At 41.6% G+C, this 11,894-nt stretch overlaps 1 protein-coding gene across 1 annotated transcript; it reads left to right on the forward strand.

Annotated features, from left to right (window-relative positions):
* Positions 1-6,041: 6,041 nt before the first annotated feature.
* Positions 6,042-11,591, forward strand: LOC146673802 (butyrophilin-like protein 9). The gene is made up of 5 exons (XM_085391766.1): positions 6,042-6,266; positions 7,645-8,025; positions 8,134-8,226; positions 8,307-8,404; positions 8,487-11,591. Exons 1-5 carry the CDS (start codon positions 6,173-6,175, stop codon positions 8,517-8,519), a joined length of 699 nt encoding a protein of 232 aa, XP_085247892.1. The 5' UTR covers positions 6,042-6,172; the 3' UTR covers positions 8,520-11,591.
* The last annotated feature ends 303 nt before the right edge of the window (positions 11,592-11,894 follow it).

An 11,894-nucleotide genomic window follows, 5' to 3' on the forward strand; every position in this document is an offset into this window, starting at 1 on the left:
CTAATTTATTCAAGTCAGAGAATGTTGCATATAATTAAATTTTTGCTTGATGCATAAAGTTAAAAGATTAAAACTGATAAAACAAGTTAAAAAAAAGAGACTTTTCCATTTGATTACATTTTGTATGATGGATTATGTAGAAAAAGTAGAATTGGGCTGAAAGATCTATCGCTTTATCACCTCTTCAGGTTGTAAATCGTGTTTTTAAAAAGTAACTAAGTAACTAAGTAATTAATTACTTTTGAAAATAAGTAATCAGTAAAGTAACGGGATTACTTTTTTGGGGAGGTAATCAGTAATTAGTTACTGATTACTTTTTTCAAGTAACTTGACCAACACTGCTGGGGAATGAGGAAGATGGCGTTGTGGTCAGACTTCCCAAAAGCAGGGTGAGAGACAGCTTTGTAGCCCTGCTTGTATGGCGTGTAGCAGTGATCCAAAATACGATCCCCTCTCGTTGGACACTGTTAGATTATAATATTATTTTATGCCATGTTAGACCCCTAATTAAAGATTGTGAATTATTATGTAGTTTTAGTTGGCATTATTCTCCTGAATTAGAAGAAGCTGATAACTATTGCATTAGTTAAACTAATTTGCATTACATTAAACTGCTGACTTGTTGTGAATGAATGATATTGTTTTATGATGCATTATACTGCTGAGTTATAAGAAATACTGTTCGCAGAAAGTTATTGTCTTATTTGTCTGATTAGAAGAGAACAGAATATACTGGAGTTGTCTGCCCCATTTCAGCAGGAGCAGAGAAACAGGGAGCCAAGGTCGTAGCTTAGGCGCTGTGTGAGAGAAAGCATGTGAATGTTTAGGCTTTTTATGATAAGGTGGGGGCACCAGAGGCTATAAAAGTTTGAGCAATGCTCCACCATTTTGAGATCAGAGGCTGTCTGCATACAGTGTCCATCTCCCACGTGTGTGATCATTAAAATCATCGTTTGACTTAACCCGGCCGGACCAGTGTTGTTATTGTGGTTTTTTCTCTTGTCTCCATCCCCAATATTTTGAACCATAACAACACGAAACATGCTGGTAGAAGTTTGGCATGACTTGTCTGAGGTTCGCTTTGTTAAAGTCTCCTGCTACGATGAGGGCTGCGCCAGGGTCCTTGTTTTGAAGCGAGCTCAGCACATCATGTAATTCGGACAAAGCCATACCTGTGTTCGCTTGGGGTGGGATGTAGATCACTGTGGTGATGACTGAGGTGAACTCACGGGGCAGATAGAAAGGGCAGCACTTAATGCTCAAGAACTCCAGATGTGGCGAGCAGCCGCTGGAAAGAGTAGAAATGCTCCTGGCATCACACCACTTTCTGTTTACCATGAAACACACTCCTCCACCTTTGGTTTTGTTTGACTCTGCCGTTCTGTCCGCGCGGAGCACAAAGAATGAATCCGACGGAGTTACGGCCTGGTCCGGCACGGTGGGGGTCAGCCATGTCTCCGTGAAGCACAGAATGTTGCAGTCCCTCATGTCACGTTGGAAGGTGACCCTTGCTCTTAGGTCATCGAGCTTGTTCTCCATGGATTGTACATTGGCCAGTAGGATACTGGGCAGTGGTGCGCGATGCGCCTGCTGTCTCAGTCTATTCCTAATGCCAGCGCATTTCCCTCGGCGCTTCTTTGTTCTGCGCCTCGGATGAGCGGCCCAGCCTTCGTTGTTCTCCGCGCCGCGTAGAATCTCTGGCGACCAGGAAGGGTCGGGTTTAAAAGTGTCCAAGATTAGATGTGCAACCTTGGCACCGATGTTTACAAGTGATCCGCTGTCGTATACTATAAGACTAGAGGATTTTGGGATGTAAACCAGAGCAAAAAATAAGTAAAAAAAAAAAGTAAGTAAAAATAAGTTAAAAAAAAAAAAAAGAAGTAAACTGCCGTTTACTTCCGGCCTACCCGACCTTCTGAGGACCCGGCCAACGTAGACCGCGAAGGCCGGGTCCTCAGGAGGATGCAGCCCATGAATTTGGACACGACCTTTGTCTTATGTTAGAGTGTGCAGCTTAGCTCTCCCGTCTCGTTAGCCCTGATCTCCCCCAGCTGTGTCTCCCTTCTGTTACCCATTCCCTGATTACCACATTAGCCCTGTGTTGTCCTCAACCCAGTGTTGCGTCGTACCATCAGATTATGCCTGTGTGTTTTTTGGTCTCAGTGTTCAGTCCTCACTTCATGTTTTGTTTTCTTGCCAGCAATAAAGCTGAGGTTTTGAGTTGCATTCCGTTTTCCGAGTCCTGCATTTGGATCCCCATCTCCGCCTGCCCGCACACAGAGCCCTGACAGCACTAAGTCATTTAAAATGACATTAAGTTCCTTTAAGGTGATTTTGCCACTGATTCCAAGAGGAAGGAGCTGAAAATCTGAATGCATTTTTTTCCGAAATCAGTGCGAATTTTAGTGGCAAACAGAAGAAATGAGTGTTGGGACCAAAAACAATAGTTTATCACACTTCTTTGATGAATGTAATTCAGTAAGTTAGATGAGTGCAGACCAAAAAAAAAGAGTTTTCATCTATGAAATAACAAAGCAGGCCATTCAACCCAAGCATACAGTGATGGGTAAGAGTTGGAAAAATGTTTCAATAGAGAAACAGATATATAGACCAGATCACTGCCAGTAACTATCATTTTATTATTTACTGGGGTTATAAAAGAGGAAATGTCAGATTTTGTGTTTACAGCTTCAAAAATTTGCTCATAAAAGCTTTTTATTTGTTTTATGTTGTCATTGGTTCATCAGATCATAGTTACAGGAATATAAGCTCGACTGTATGGTTAACAGTTACCAGAATATGTAATCTCATGTGCAAGTCCCAGCAGGCCCTTCCTGGACTTGTTCACACAGAGTTTTACTGCTGCAGGGCTTAGATGAGTTTAATGGTTCACTGGGACTCTTCGAAGAATCTCTCATGGGGCTTTCCTGCATTTTGTTCCCTAAGCAGCAGAGGGTGACACGTCAGATCATCTTTGACTTTTAATCACAAAATAAATGTGTCAAATTTCTCTTTAGCATAGCTTAACTTTAGTATAAATCATTGACATTGTCATACCGACTTTGTAACATGGTGTTCGGTGTCTGAAAATTTTAATGGTCTTCTAATGATTCAGTGGCAAATGTTTGCTGTATTGATGCATGGAATAAAAAGTGCTTTTGGTTGTAACTTCCCCAAAAAACCAAAGGAATAACATGAACAGAGCATTCCTGTTATTGAGAAGAGAACTGAGCAGGGATTTGGACACACATGGGCAGTTCTCCGGAACTATGCTGCTGGTCATAAAAAAACAGCTAAGCCCAGGCGTTGTGCTGACAATGTTCTCCCACGAGGACTTTATATTCACTTGTTATAGGCAGGAAAATATTAGTCACTCCTGCTGGGCATCAAACCATCTACTCAGTTCATTAGAAATCACAACATAGCTGTTACAAGTCAAAGGTAACAGGTGTTAAATAGATGGGAAAAAAATGAAATAACGACTAAATTTAGAAAAGATTTCATCACATTTTCCACCTGCTTCCCAAAGTGCCACAAAGGATAAAGGATGCAGACAATATGTGAAATAAAATGCAGTACAGAAACAATGTATCATTGTATTATCCAGCTGTTCCAGCATTCACTGACCACAGTGCTCGCTATTCCTGACAACAGGAAGTTACACTGGGCAAACCTACAGTCTAAAGAATGAACATATGACCAATTCAATTTTACCGGCATTTAAATAAATCCCTGCTGTGTAATGATCCTCAGCTATCAGTCTGTTACTTAATATGCATAGATATGCATTTTAAACTCGAAACAGACTGAAATCATGTTAAAATATCACTGGATAGGTTTATATAAATAGAAGAATTCAAAATGTCAAACTCATGATGAAATGATGAAACAAAAAGGCTGATTAATCATCTGAACCCAACAGTTGATGGCACAATGAGCCTGTGAGTGTGTCGCAACAACTGCAATGCCTCCTTAAGAAAAACAAAACGCATGGGTTAAAGGTAACGGGACCAACAGGGTTAGATTTAGTAATAATGCAAACTGGTGTTTTGAAATAGCGCAGTGACAAAATTGTGTGTCAGGCTGCATTGGCGGTCCTAGCCCGTTTGGCGCCCTGGGCGAAGACTCCCTCTTCCTCTCCTCCTCTTTTTTTGTAAACTGAGCACCTGATGGCTTTGAACTTTTCTTGTCCATCTTCCATTGGTTTTAATTTTGCACTCAGTATGAACACAAATCCACCAACTCGAGGATCGCCACAACATAACCTAACAGACCTACACCTTAGTTCACAGATTCACTTTGTCTAAAGTGTATTTCTGGGATTTCACACAACCCAGGATTCAAATCATGAATACATAATGGGCTTGGATTTACAACATTATGAATGAAATGTGCTCTATTTGGAAGCAGCAGGGCCCTCTCCCCTTTCGACGGGTTGTGTGTGAGACTTTAAATCATCAAACTGTAAATTATACATTTTAAATTCTTATTGATCCTTTACCCCGAGTCCTAAAGTGTAGATTTATTTTCTTACTCTTCTTATATACATTGTTTGTTTACTTGCACTGCTGTAACTGGAGCCTCGTCGTCTCGTCTCTCTATAACTGGGCTGTATGTAGCGGAGATGAAAAAGTTTACTTTGACTTCAGCAGCGAGCAGGCGCACCGAGGGCTCTCGCGCTCACTTTTCACGTTTCGAAAAAACATCGGTGCAAATTATAAGTCTGTATCATAATGTCTGGTGTTTTCGTGTTTTTTGTTTTGTTTTTATTTTCCAGCCAGCCAGAGAATCCCCCGCAGCCCCGCCCTCTCCTCCCTGTGCCGCAAGCAGCAGGCGCACCTCGTTAACGGAGGGCGCCCTTACTCAAATTGGCGATAGAAAACCGATCGGTGCCTATGCCACTCCCAATACGCGCTGGCTGATGTCGGGGCAGCATGAGTAGGCTACGAGCATTTTTTTTGTTTGGGTTTTTTTTTTTTGCCAATGCACGTGATGCCGCCCCCCACCACGATGCCGCCCCGGGCAACCGCCCGTGTCGCTCGTATCTACTGTCAGGCTGCTTTTACTGTATGCTCACCGCTGACCCCTTTTCACACAGTGACACGCGCTGAAAATCGTGTCACATCTGCCAGCGTTTCCCAGTAGTTCAGAAATGTACAGATACGCAGAGGGAGATGTTGCAACTGACTCTGTGACCTTCGTAAAAAACCACCAGGCAGTCTGCCTTTTCTTTCTGTCTTGTGAAAGAAAGAGTCTTTCTAAAGAGCTCGCTGAAGAGGATGGTGCAAACACTGTCAGATCCGTGGCAACAGATAACATGACAATGAGGTCAATTTCTACATGTACTCTGCAATAAGTAAGATTGCATCAGGCCAAAAATCGCATGGAGCATGTTTTCGGTTTGTGCAACATGAATGTAATTCATGAAAACTCAGTATTACAAGTCACCGGTGTAATTTACATCAGGGCACCTGGCGGTACTTTCTGCCTGATGGAGACATTTGCTTCCCCTATACCAAGTAGAGAAAGAGCCAAATAACCGAAATGACGCGGAACCAGAGTTTGTACGGCAACTGTAACTGAAAAAAGTAATAGTCAAATAATAATAATAATAATAATAATAATGGATACTTTATTGATCCCCATGGGGAAATTACTTGTTTTTCTCTGCATTTGACCCATTCACTCAGTGAAGCAGTGGGCAGCCCACTAAGCAGGCGCCCGGGGAGCAGTGTGTAGGGACGGTACCTTGCTCAGGGGTACCTCAGGGTAGCCGTTAAGTGGATTCGAACCGCCGACCTTCCGATCATGGGGCGACCACTTTACCTACTGAGCTATCCCTGCCCCCCAAGTAATGAATTTCTGTGAATCTCTATTGAATTATGCTCAAAAACTCGAAAACACGGAGACAAAGACCTGTGAAGTGAAGTAGTAAAGCTTTAGTTATTTTAGTAAAGAGTTTAACCAATCAAATCGCAATGCGCATGAATCTCCCCACCCCCAACCACCATAATGTCAAACTGCTTGACTGTGACAAGTAATGAGAGAGTTCGAGGCAGGAGAAAAGCCGACTCTAGTTTTACAGAAAAAGACAAACGAAAAGAAATAAAAGACGAAGAAGAAGAATCGTCATTTCACTCAGACAGCGGCTCTATATTTGTTATCATCTATTATGTGTACCTGCTGCTCAGACTCAAAGAAACCCTCTTTCATTGTTACTCTCTGGGCTTTTATGCTGTGCTTCATTGTCAGGAGTCCTGCTCAAGGTAAACGGATCCATTTATTAAACCACCTCAGCATCCGTGTGTGTTTGGATCGGCGCCGTAACTGCTACATTTATGTTCTGCACTGCAATGAGCGACTTTCCTCTCACGTTTGCGCGTTTATGTAGACTTAATGTGAAGAAACGTTAAATAATCGAACATTAAAAATCAAATCGTATCTGAAAATATGAGCGTCCTGTCTTTGTGTTGAGATCTAACGAGTTCAAACGGCGTTTATTTAAAGCTGGGGTTTACGTTATGGTTGTCTAGCAACCGATAGATGCTTAAACACAGAAGAACAGGACAAAAGGACACGTCGGGTTATACGAACGATGAAAGCTGGTTTATTATTAGGAAAATATTCACATAGGAGCAGAATTACAAAGTCTTAATAGCTTTTTAGCTTTTCTGGGAGATATATTTGACTCAGAACTCTTTTATTTTCTTTTTAAGATAAAAAAAAATAGGTTTAGATTTAGAAAATGTATATTTATTTATTATAAAGGACTCCAAGATTAAATCTGAAAAAACCCCAAGAAAACCCCCAGACACTGAAGTGGAGCTCAAAGGTTCAGATAATCTGATAATAATCTGTCTGATCTGATTTGTAAAAGATCAGCCTGTAGCTGGTTAGAGAGGTTTGTGACCTTTCTTCATCTCTTCCTGGTTGTGAGGTTAATTATTCAGCACCTCCTGATGTTTCAGTGACTTGAAGTCATCATTTATGCTCTGATGATTTCAGTATGTTGAAGTTTCTCCCAGAAGCAGCTGTTCTCTGTATTTCCTCTTGACATTAAAAATTAATAGTGAGCTAGAAGGACAACAAGCTGACTGCTTTATTAAATCTGCTGACACTGCATGTGTCTCATCCACAGGCAACAGCTGCTATTTTCCATTTCAACAAATGATTAGCACCACAGAGAGATCAGTCAGAGCCCTGTATCCGCTCTTACTGCACAGACCTGCGATATAACAGGTTAAAAAGTGAAACAAATACTAACCACTCACAGCAGATGGCTGCATCTCCCTGAGGCTGGTTCTGGAGGAGGTTTCATCTCGTTAAAAGCAGTTTTTTCATTCCACTGCCAACTGATTGCCCATTAGAAGAATCGGATTGTTAGTGTTTTTCCAGAAATACTGTAGGATCTTTATCTTACAGTTTAGAGCACTTTGAACAGACATTTTTTGTAATTTTAGCACAATATATAAAACGGAATTGAACTGAATCTCTTCACTACGTTTTTGGGAAAATAAGGCTTTTTTTTAAATGAAAAAAAGTTTTTGTATCCCAAGCACAAAAACTCAAACTGTTCAGGTCGTCAGTGTGTAACTCCACAGGGGTCTGTGGGAGTTCGGGAGAATTGATTTTTCGTATTTCCAGGTGAGGTGGTTGTGGTGATTGGTTCAAATCTTCCAATCATCGCCGCTCCAGGTGATGATGTCATCCTGCCGTGTCACCTGGAGCCCACGTTCGATGTCCAGGGTCTGACGGTGGAGTGGTCCAAACCCGACCTGAAGCCCGACCCGTTGGACCGGCTGAGCCGAGTGGAGTACGTTCACCTGTACAGGGACAGGCAGGAGGTCCCCGACATGAAGATGGCCTCGTACTTCAGGAGGACGGAGCTGTTCATGGACGACATGAAACACGGGAACATTTCACTGAAGATCCTGAACGTGTCGGAGGAAGACAACGGCAGATACAGATGTTTCATCCCCAAGCTGCGGAGCAGAGTCAAGTCTGCTGTTGTTGAACTTGTAGTCGGTGAGAAGATTTGTTTTGTTTTTAACTCATTTCCAACTTTTCAGGCAAGTTTCACAAACAGATTTCGACTCTACTGGTTTTTGAGGTGTTTTTTGTTTTGTTTTTTAGATCCAAACAATACTAAAAACCTGACGACAGACAGACCACTGCATCCCCAAATCCTCCAAACTCCAAATCCTCAGGACACGACTCCAAGAAATTGTGAGAGTCCAACAGTCCAACTTTCGTCTGCATCATTTCCATTTGAGAGATATTTTTAGTAAAACGTTTTCATACATCAGCAGGTCGGTCCAGGGTCTCTGTGGTCGTCGTTATCTTTGCCTTTATATCAGTTGTGGCTGTCGCTGCTTTCGCTCCATGTTTCTCTGACCGTGTAAATGTAAGAAACAAACAAATAGACACAAACTTGTTGTTGATTCTTGTGTCATCAGATTGGCTAATTTTTCACCTTCTTTCAACAGAAGCAACCAGAGGATGATGAGACGCAAAGATAACAGTAACCTGGCACTGTTAGGAACGCTGGTGTTAATGGAGCTGAGAGCGTTAGAGCTTTATCTTCCCTGGATCTTCAGTCAGGTTGGGAATTCAAACCAGCAGCCACAGAGAGACACTCGGGTCCAGCAGCACTGAGATCATCATAAGGTCATTAGAGACAAAACAAAAAACTTCAAAGTTTGAAATATGTAAGATGTGTGAATTCTTTGAAAAACTAGAAGGTATCTAAAAATGCCTCAAGTGAAAATGAGATTCTCTAATGACACTCTGATAGTTAGGTCAGCATCAGGGCCAGAAGGCCTATGAAACCACAATAACCTTTGAGTGCAGAAGCAAAGGAAGGAATTAGGCCAGTAATAGCAGACATGCAGAAAGCAGGTATTCTCGTGAAAACTAATAAAGCCACGTGTAATACACCAATTTTTCCAGTAAAAAAGGCCAATACTGGAAAATATCGCCTAGTTCATGATCTAAGAGCAATAAACGAGGTAACAGAGCAAATACCTCCAGTGGTTGCAAATCCACATATCATTTTAAATCAAGTAACACCAAAAGAACAATGGTTCTCGGTGATTGACCTCTCAAATGCATTTTTCTCTGTTCCCTTACATAAAGATTCACAGAATCTATTTGGATTTACTTTTTATAATGAAAAATACACATACACCAGGCTACCACAAGGATTTCAAAATAGCCCAACACTGTATGCAGAAGTTCTAAAGAAATCAATGTCACTTTGCTCTCTTCCTGCTCCAGGAAAATTTCTGCTGTATGTAGATGACATATTGATTACAGGCCATACACAAGATGATTGTAGAGAAAACACAATGACGGTTCTGCAACATTTGGCAGAACAAGGCCACAAAGTATCACAACACAAGTTACAATTGTGGAGTGATAAAGTCATCTACTTAGGACATCAACTAACAGGCCGAGGCCGCACCTTACTAGAGAGCAGAAAGACAGCAGTCCAAAATGCACCAAAACCAAATAACTAAGCAACAAATGATGAGTTATTTAGGTCTGTGCAATTTCTGTAGGTGCTGGATCCCAGAGTATGCACTGCTGGCCCAGCCACTACAGAACCTAATTTATGGAAAAGACCTAGCATTAAAAGACAAAATACAGTGGACCCTAGAAGCAGAAAAAGCCTTCACTGATTTAAAAATAGCATTGCAAACATGTACTGTCTTAGCATTACCAGACTATGAAAAACCTTTTATTCTCCATGTCGATGGAGTAGCAGGGTACATGAAGGCAGTTTTGACTCAAGCTTTCGGAGACAACTCTCTTATGTAGGTATTCTGCTCTCACACTCACACATTACTATAGAGAAGTGTAATCAGCTAAACCCCAGCACCCTGCTTCCTGCAGAAACAACGATGGCAGAATGGATGACAAAACTGTTTGAGAATAAAGAAGTGATACTAAGCAATCAACTGCCGAGTGATCTATCTCCAGTCTCTTGCAGGTTGAACCCCGGTGATTGGATTCTGATTAAAGTCCTCCAGCGAAAAAACTGGAGTGCTCCGAGGTGGGAGGGGCCCTTCCAGGTGTTGCTTACTACACCGACAGCTTGTAAGATAGCCGAACGACCTTCGTGGATCCATCAAAGCCACGTGAAGAAAGTGTTTGCACCACAATAAGACGCCGGTTCCCCTAGCTTCCAGGTGATCTGCCGGTGGAGGAAGGGCTGATTGGGTATATCCCGCCACTCCACTTCGCTGGCAGTCTACTCACCAGAAGTTTAGGTGTACCAGGTCATCCTGAAGAACAGACACATAGTAAAAGAGTGACCTATCCCACCAAAGAGAAGAACCAATAACAACACCAGGGACGCCTGAATAAAAACTCAACAAGATGACTGAGGAAAACAACCTGATGAATCCAGAAGAAGCACCAGCCCCAGCACCAGCACCAGCCCCAGCCCCAAAGCTGTTGTGCTTAGGTGCTTGTAAGTTACAACTCTGGACCAACGGCCAGAAGGTAATGCACGCTTTGTTTCCCTGGATCGGAGTAGGAAAGCACGCACTACAAATAGAGACTTTAGACTATCGTTTTGGACTGTTTTTGAATGCTTCCACCCGCATTGACAAAGCACAGAATGAAGAAATTGATGCAATCCGCATCACTGTCATGCAACATCGAGTAGCTTTGGACATTATTCTTGCAGAGAAAGGAGGTCTCTGCGTGTTGTTCAACACCACCTGTTGCACCTACATACCTGACAACATACATTCATTAAACATGACAAATGCTTTGAATGTTCTGAAACAATTGAGAGACGCTCAGCAGCAGGACTACGTAGCCGTTAAGCAAGGCTGGTGGGACTGGTTACTGAGTGGCTCCTGGAAATCCTTAGTGATTAAAGGCCTGTTGGCCCTTTTCAATGTGATGTTACTATTTTGCCTTTTCACTGCTTGTATTATCCCATGTCTGAGAAGCATAATGTCAAACATGTTCAAGCGTATGTTAGGAAACTATGTTTTGGTTCAGAGGAATATGGAGGATCCCTATCGCCAATATGATATGCTGAATATGGAGGAAAGAGTGGAAAATCCCTATTCTAGTCTTTACAGAACTGTTGTTTAAATACTTCACTGAATGACATGCAAAAATGTGACTAACAAGTGACTATGCATTGATTAAAACCTGTGAAATATATTAACAACAGGAGGGAAATTTGAGAGGATTTTTATGAAATCAAGTATAATCAAGTGTGCCTTATAATCGAGTGTTCATATATTTTCACATAACCAAGTTTATTGTTAAAGAGAACATAATGCATTCCTTACTTTAGTGTCTGAGATGTTTGACAAGTATACAAGTATGTATTCTTTAACCCAGTGTGTGTGATGTCAGATAAGTGTGATATACTTCTATGTTTTTATTCTTAGTTTGTGTGCAGAGGTCAGATAAGCTTAGGTAATGTCTGGCCTTTTCCCTTTCGGTTAAAAGAGGAAGTACTATGTAACCCATTTTGCCTTATAAATAAAGCAACCAGCCTGCGCTGAGTGTGTGTGATTTTGCTGAGAGGCACACACCCATGCGCATGTCTTAATACTCTCTGAGTCGGTCTGCAGTGTCTTATTTCTCTTACTTGTGAACAAATGTCTTAACCCCTGACAGCCTACAAAAGGATGTGAGTCTGACTGGGGTTTGAATCTTGACGCCTCACCTGAACAGCTGTGTGAAGTACACTTATAGAGCCTAAAAACAAATCTAAAATAAAGCCTTGTACTCTTAGGAAAACTTAACACTAAACTAATTTTATATTAAGATCAAATGAATAACAGAGAAGTTTTGAATGTAAGTGGGTTGGGATGCAATGAAGCAATGGTTCTTGGATTTAAATGTGACCTATGAGGTAATTT

The sequence above is a fragment of the Rhamphochromis longiceps genome, linkage group LG3 (genome assembly GCF_057381845.1).
Source record: "Rhamphochromis longiceps isolate RC_006_pf linkage group LG3, R_longiceps_female_GT1.1, whole genome shotgun sequence".
Lineage (NCBI taxonomy): Eukaryota > Metazoa > Chordata > Actinopteri > Cichliformes > Cichlidae > Rhamphochromis > Rhamphochromis longiceps.

Excerpts from the sequence above, each read along its gene's own strand:
- LOC146673802 (XM_085391766.1), top strand. The coding sequence starts at position 6,173 with ATGTGTACCTGCTGCTCAGACTCAAAGAAACCCTCTTTCATTGTTACT. Across the intron at positions 8,026-8,133 it reads TGTTGTTGAACTTGTAGTCG|ATCCAAACAATACTAAAAAC; the intron begins GTGAGAAGATTT and ends TTTGTTTTTTAG. Across the intron at positions 8,405-8,486 it reads GTTTCTCTGACCGTGTAAAT|AAGCAACCAGAGGATGATGA; the intron begins GTAAGAAACAAA and ends TTCTTTCAACAG.